Source organism: Brachycentrus maculatus, unplaced genomic scaffold, assembly GCF_059751285.1.
Source record: "Brachycentrus maculatus isolate JH-2025_06_01 unplaced genomic scaffold, ASM5975128v1 h1tg000008l, whole genome shotgun sequence".
Classification (NCBI taxonomy): domain Eukaryota; kingdom Metazoa; phylum Arthropoda; class Insecta; order Trichoptera; family Brachycentridae; genus Brachycentrus; species Brachycentrus maculatus.
This window is the reverse complement of record NW_028280763.1, coordinates 708,278-715,513: the sequence shown is the minus strand read 5'-3', so window position 1 is coordinate 715,513 and position 7,236 is coordinate 708,278. Positions and strand designations below refer to the sequence as shown.

Here is a 7,236-nt window from a genome sequence, read left to right as displayed (position 1 = left end):
ATCGTTACTGCCCTTAATTTTGGTGCCAATTTATTATTTTTGCACTAAAATGAACTTAATCATTGGATACTCACTTAAATGCTGGCCATATAAACTAGGTTCAATTGTGAGTACTAATTGTTCGCTTTTAACACGTCAAACGCCAACACCAAAATTTATCAATTTTGAAATTCACAAAAACTTTTTGGTAATTTACGTATTTTAATAATAATAATAATAAAACCCTTATCCGCACCCCAATGGTGCATAGGGCACTGCTTCATATAAACGCAGTGTTATCTTGATCGTTTACACATGAAGGAAAGGTGATCAGCCCTCCGCTTCAGGTAACCAGTCCAGGGTAATATTGAATAAATATTACAGTGAAAAAAATCACTTATATTTATTTTACCCCCCCTGGGAATCGAACCCGGGACCTCCAGAACGGTAGCCGAGCGTGCTGACCACTACATTACGGAGGCGGACTTTTTTTTTTTTTTTTTAATAATAAAATGTATTTAATTTTTTTTTTTGATGATGGGTTCCATAGTTAAAGCAGTTTGAATATAGCTTTTGATTGAGGTAACTGGTCCCCCCATGGCGCTGCGGTCCAACACAGGTGAGGTCACCGGTGCCCCCATGGCGTTTAACGTGTAAAATAATAAAAAAACCCATAGTAATATTTTGAATGGAATGAAGGTAATGTTAATAAAACAGAATGAATTATTTTGAAAATGTATATTAAACTTAATAATTCTAAATATTGAATGAGATATCTACAGGAAGTTGTAATTTATTTTTCTTCATTCTTGCATAACATTTCATCAACAGATGGCATTCCATCTCTCCTATGTCTCCAAGCCCTCATGTAAGACAGTGGGTGGATCGGGAGAAAGCCGGATAATCCTGGAAATAAATTGTATCATTATTATACGACACTAGCCATGGGACCATGACTTAACTCATATTGTGACCTCTTACTAGTTACCAAAAACCACTCGCTAAAAGAGCAATTTCCGCCTCCGTAGTGTAATGGACAGTACGCTCGGCTACCGTACTGGAGGTCCCGGGTTCGATTCCCAGGGTGGGGTCAAATAAATATGTGTAAAGTGATTTTTCACTCTAATATTAATTCAATATCACCCGGGTACCACCCGAAGCAGAGGGCTGATCACCTTTCCTTCATGTGTTAACGATCAAGATAGCACTTTGTATATGTGATGCAGTGCCCTACGCACCATCAGATGCGGATGAGGGTTTAAATGAATTGAATAAGAGCAGTACAGTGGAACCTCTCATTATGAGTAGTTCGCATAGCAAGCAAAAAAATGTGATAAAGGTACTCCCTTAATGAGTGACACTTTGCGTTACGAGTTACAGAGAAAGGGCAAGTTCATTTTTCATGACATTCACTTGTGAGCCGGGACTTAAGAACCGCGCCAGTCAAAACAAAAAATATTTCACTCAATGAGTAAGATTCTGGAACGAATTATGCTCTTTATGAGAGGTTCCACAGTACTTAAATAACCTTCCTACAGATATAAAAAAAATGATGACATTAAAATGCTAAAAAATAAATTAAATTAATTTTAAACTGTTAATCCAAGAAAAGAAAAAACACAAATAATTATAAAAAAAATTATATTACCGACAAACAAACAATAAATAAGAAGTGTGAGTCTCTCTCCGAGCACAAGAGCTTAGTCTCTGTATTGGAGAGAACTGCGTTATTAATTTTAAAATTATAATTAAAAGTAGAAACATCTAGAAAATGTTTTTTTTGACATCTCATCAAAGATGAAGAAGTATATGGAAGTCTGGGCATTTACGGGGCTGACGACCGTCATAGGCTGGTTTAAATGATTACTTTACAAGAATATGGAAGTCTGGGCATTTACGGGGCAGACTTCCATATTCTTCTTCATCTTTGATGAGATGTCAAAAAATAATATGAAAATAACTCCTGTAATTGGAGATAATCCAGATTTTGTGAACAAGTATTTTTTTTTTTTTTTTTTGGCAAAGCACCCAATTTTGGGTGATACCTAAACAAATACTTATACTTGTTCACCCAATTTTGGGTGAACAAGTATTTGGACACACTCAAAATGTTGTATCTAGAAAATGAATTAATTATGAAAAAAAAACTTTTGTAACCATATTAAATAATAATAAAAAAATAAGCTAATGGGAGTATATTCTCAATATTATTAATATTTAAAGCATTTACTTTGTGGTTAGTCATTTTTACTTATTAATTTTTTTACAAAAATGTTAATAAAATTAGTATATAACCACTCACCGAGATTTTTACGTCTACCGGTTTCGAGACGTACCCGTCTCTTCGTCAGGTCAATGTACGTTTAACCTCGGCTCGTAACGCATGTCTGTATTGAAAACTATAGTGCATGTTGGTCTTCGGGTCGACCAAAAATCGCATGTGTTAGACATTTTGTGTAGTTTTGAGTGTGTAAATGGTGCTATGGTGGTGAAGGGTAGTATTGTTTGCATGCTGTGTTAGTGATTGTCCTGACGAAGAGACGGGTACGTCTCGAAACCGGTAGACGTAAAAATCTCGGTAATGGGGGAAATAAAATATTCTACAAACCTAGTAATTCAGCGACTGGTTTAGACATAGAAGCTCCATTTCCCAACCAAAATTTGATACGCTCATAGTTAAACCCTACCAATTTCTCATTATATTCATTAGGCATGGGATCGTACGATCCGACTTGCTCAATAACTGGATCTTGTAGTTTTCTAAAACTCTGAAAAAGAAAAGTTTGTTAAAATCTGGGTTTTTTAAAATCAAAAAGGTCCCGTAACTCACTTCATATCAAGCTTTTCACTAAAAAAAATAGTTCATTACAATACAATACAAATTATATAAATACAGATTGTAATTACAAAAGCGCAAACATTGTTTCGTCTAGTTAGTTTTGAAAAATAAAAAATAATCTGAAATAAAAGGTGCCGGAACGCCGTTCCACCATGTTACATGGAAAAAAGCCCTGGTTTTAATACTGTACGCATATAGACAAAAAAAGGTTGCAACCAAAACACTCTGTTATCCCTTGGCTACCAAAATCTGATATACCGACTTTCGGTACTCTAGCGAGAAATACCGAATCTGACGTCATAATGTATAAAAGTATTAGATACATTTTGGACACTATGTTAGGGATTCCTTCAGGTTTCTGCAAAAAATGATCTATATATGTTTTTGTTTTCAATAAGTTATAGATCGATTTTTTTAAACCCTTATCAGCACCCAATGGTGCATAGGGCACTGCATCATATAAACACATTGTTATCTTGATCATTAACACATGAAGGAAAGGTGATCAGCCCTCCGCTACAGGTAACCAGTCCAGGGTAATATTGAATAAATATTAAAGTGAAAAATCACTTATGACTATTATTTTATCTATTTGACTCCCCCCTCTGGGAATTGAACCCGGGACCTCCAGAACGGCAGCCGAGTATGCTGACCATTACACTACGGAGGCGATAATTTAGAATTCAATGATCATTTAAATTAGCAATTAGTTGTAATATTATAAAAATTTAAGTTACAAAAAGGACTGACACCCACATACATGGGATAAAAATAAACTCCATTTGACTCATTCAACATTTCGTATGGCCGATGGTTTGGGCTACTGATTACCTCCAATTCGCACTTTTATTTGTTAAGAAGACAAATTGTTCATACCTCCGCGACGACGATGTGATAAAACGGACGATTTGTGCAACCGAAGCGAAGAAGTCGTATAACTTTTGGTGATTTTTTTGCAAAGTACCCAAGACCACTAGCGGGATTAAGAACCGACATTTTAAAAGACTATGTCTAATTTGTCGTGAATATTTAAATATATATTTATATATTTAAAAACTATTTAAGGTTAGGTCATTCCTCCGCACTCCGTTGTTGACAGATAAACCATAGATGAATATACAACAAAACGTCAGAACTAAAAAAAATCAGTTTTGAAAAAATTGGCTGGTCAAAATCAGTTTTGTATATAAAAAAAATGTAATCAACAGTTACCCTTCGCAAGAATTTTGCAATTAGGATTGTTGACTTATGCAAATGGATAATATCAAATAATTCAAAGGTTACAAGGCTTTACGATAATTTCAATACTGTCAAGCTACCCTTTTAATAATTTGTAATTTTTAGGATAAAAATAAAAATGAATGTGACGAGTATACATAATTTTGTCCTCCTCGTTGATGTTATTATTAGAGTGTTAAGCTTCTATGCTGGAAGTCCAGTTCGATTCCTAGGAAGGGTTGAAAAATATTACTGAATTTATACTCTAATATTGATTTAATATTACCCTGGACAGGTCCCTGAAGCGTTAGAGTGATCACCTTACCATCATTTAAGTAACGATCAAGATAACACTGCATTAATACGATGCAGTGCCCTATGCACCATTGGGTGCGGATAAGGGCAGGTGTGGGGTGCCAATTTTTTAACAAGGGGCTCATGGGCTTTGGGGGATAGGGGGAGGGGGGAGGTGTATAATTTTGTTTTTACAATCCAAATAACATAATAATTAAAAATAATACAGAATACTTAAAATGCACATAAATCGACAAAATATAGATTTGATTTTTTTATGGTTGTTAACTACTTTGAAATATTTCATATTAGCTGTAAATGTACTAACCTGCCTCAGATTTCAATAGAGAACTGTTCCAAGATAGGCGCAGTAATTTTTATGTCTCATAAAACGTTTCAACTAACCACTGAAATTGCATTTATGTACTGATTTAATCAGAGAATATTGGTTTCTTTTAATTTTAATTTGATGGTTTCAAGGGGCTCGCCGGCCCAAACCAAATTTAACAAGGGGCTCGCGCGAGTCTCTCCGAGCCCGCTGCAGCCCACCACTGGATAAGGGCTAGAAAATACATAATGATTGCATATCAAAATGATACGGTTTTTTAATAATATTTTTCTAAAATAATGAATTATTCAGATACCAAAAAAGAAAATTTTTGGAACGCAACCTTTGAAATTTTATTTAGTCAATTTATCTAAGACCATTATCTATGTCTTTTCAAAATCACACATGTCAAATTAGAGAAGTGTCAGTTTTGGAATGTGAGTGAATTTTAGCTGGTTTGGTAAAATTATTTGTAATTTAAGTAAAATAATAACTGGTAATTATGAGCATCGTAAAAGCAACCGACGAAAAAGATGTTATTGAAAAAATGTGTTCAATAATTGAAGCAACGGCTACTTTAGCAATCGACAAACATGATCGCTTTACTGTGGGTTTATCAGGTATTCACTTGTTTTAATTCCCTAAAATAAAATAAAAATATTCATGTTCTTATTATAAACACTAATATTTAAATTTCATACTTTTGTTGTAAGCCTAATCGGCCTGTTATCGAAATTAACCTCGGCTTGTCATTGCCACAATAAAATAGTCACATATAACTCCATAAAGGTCATTGTACACAAAACTCACAATCACCTCATTTAATAAGAAAAAATGCCGTCGTAACATCGGGTAATTTGTATCTCATAATTATAAGTATGTTGTTCCCCACTTTAGATATAATAATTACTATTTTTGTTTTGTACAAGTTTCGACATACGTTTTTCATCATTTAAAGAGACGTATCTCGATTTTGCGACATTGCAGTGACTTGTGATTAAACCTATTTATCCTATATAAACTCAAGAATTTTTTTGTCAAGCATTTATCTTATTTTTTTTAATTTTTAGATAATACGATTTATTAATAAATGGGAGTGTCCGCTGCTACCATGATACATCTCCTTTTTTTACTATTTTATATTGCTTTAACCTACCCGTTACTGAGCCAAAAAAATCAATCAGATGTAAAAATGAATGATTTAAAATCCAAGAAAAATAACATTCATTGATTCAATTAAATTCAAACCCTTATCCGCACCCCAATGATGCATAGGGCACTGCATTATATAAACACAGTGTTATCTTGATCGTTAACACAAAGGAAAGGTGATCAGCCCTCCGCTTCAGGTACCAGTCCTGGGTAATATTGAATAAATATTGGAGTGAAAAAATCACTTATATTTATTTGATCCCCCCTGGGAATCGAACCCGGGACCTCCTGAACGGTAGCCGAGCGTGCTGACCATTACACTAAGTTTACAGATAATCGCCTAAATTATTATATTTAAAGTCACAAATGATGTTTATTGAAGTTTGATAGCTGAAAACATGGAAATATCATCGACTCACATTCACAAATGAGCGAGACAACCAACTCGGTTGGCAGCCCGAAAGCTACTGCCGACGCAAGTCTCGACTCAGTTCATTACTAGAAACACAACTGAGAACTGAGATGGCTTTACCCCGTTCCGATATAACCAAGTAAAGAACGAATGAGATGTAAAAAGCGTCGCATAGTGGTTTTTTTTAGCATGAATATTCCTACGTCACTTATTGGTACATTTTTTATTGTATTGTACAATTTTTTTCCAAATTCTCACAAAATATCTTCATGATGTGCCTGATAAGTGGTAATTGTTCATTTATTTTATTTTTTTATGCATTAATTTTAAATCAAACATAGATTTTTTTGAGTCTACTAACAAAAACACAAAAAATTATACTGTGACAATCGTTTCGCAATATAAATTGTCACAATATAAATTTTTTATGTGTTTTTGTTTATAAAATACAACTTAGTAGACTCAAAAAATCTGTGTTTGATTTAAAATTAATACATAAATTAAAATGGAGTTCTACAAATTATACGCCAAATCAATTAATAAATAATTGTTACAATTTTTTTATCATTCAATGCATAAATTGCATTGAATGATAAAAAAATGTATTATGGAGGAATACCTAAAATCTGAACTTATTATTTATTATATTTATCGAGATATTACAGTTATTACAAGCGATGTGTACTAGCTACACATCACCGGAAAGGAAGGGTTAAATTTGCGTTATCAAATTAATGTTTCAGGCGGATCCTTAATCAAGTACCTGGCAGCTGGTCTTCCGTCCATCACAACAGATTGGTCCAAGTGGCTTTTATTCTTCTGTGATGAAAGAGTGGTACCCGAGAGTAGTGAGGACTCTACATTTGGTTGCTACAAAAGGGACCTGTTGAGCAACGTGCCACTCAAAGAAGCGCAATTTGTTAAAATAAAACAAGGAGTTTCAGGTGCATATAATAGAATAATTTTACTTACAAAAACATTGAGGTGAAATCCTTTATATTAATTAACATACTT

At 33.8% G+C, this 7,236-nt stretch overlaps 2 protein-coding genes across 4 annotated transcripts in view; one reads left to right on the top strand and one right to left on the bottom strand.

The window, feature by feature from the left end:
- The window catches only part of mRpS16 (mitochondrial ribosomal protein S16), a 121,960-nt gene extending 118,036 nt beyond the window's left edge, over window positions 1-3,924 (bottom strand). Inside the window, exons 1-3 of the mRNA XM_088260889.1 lie at window positions 3,695-3,924; window positions 2,588-2,747; window positions 728-885 (exon numbers count right to left, since the gene is read on the bottom strand). Of these exons, the coding sequence (XP_088117015.1) occupies window positions 773-885; window positions 2,588-2,747; window positions 3,695-3,814 (393 nt within the window). The 5' untranslated portion in view covers window positions 3,815-3,924 and the 3' untranslated portion in view covers window positions 728-772. The remainder of the gene's footprint in view (window positions 1-727; window positions 886-2,587; window positions 2,748-3,694) is intronic.
- Window positions 3,925-5,050: 1,126 nt separating this feature from the next.
- Pgls (6-phosphogluconolactonase) overlaps window positions 5,051-7,236 on the top strand; it is a 37,750-nt gene continuing 35,564 nt past the window's right edge. For all 3 annotated transcript variants that reach the window (XR_015837610.1, XM_088260830.1, XM_088260842.1), the window contains exons 1-2: window positions 5,051-5,278; window positions 6,966-7,166. Coding sequence is in view for 2 of the 3 variants with exons in the window: in XM_088260830.1 (XP_088116956.1) it covers window positions 5,161-5,278; window positions 6,966-7,166 (319 nt within the window). In the remaining variant the exon portion in view is untranslated. The remainder of the gene's footprint in view (window positions 5,279-6,965; window positions 7,167-7,236) is intronic.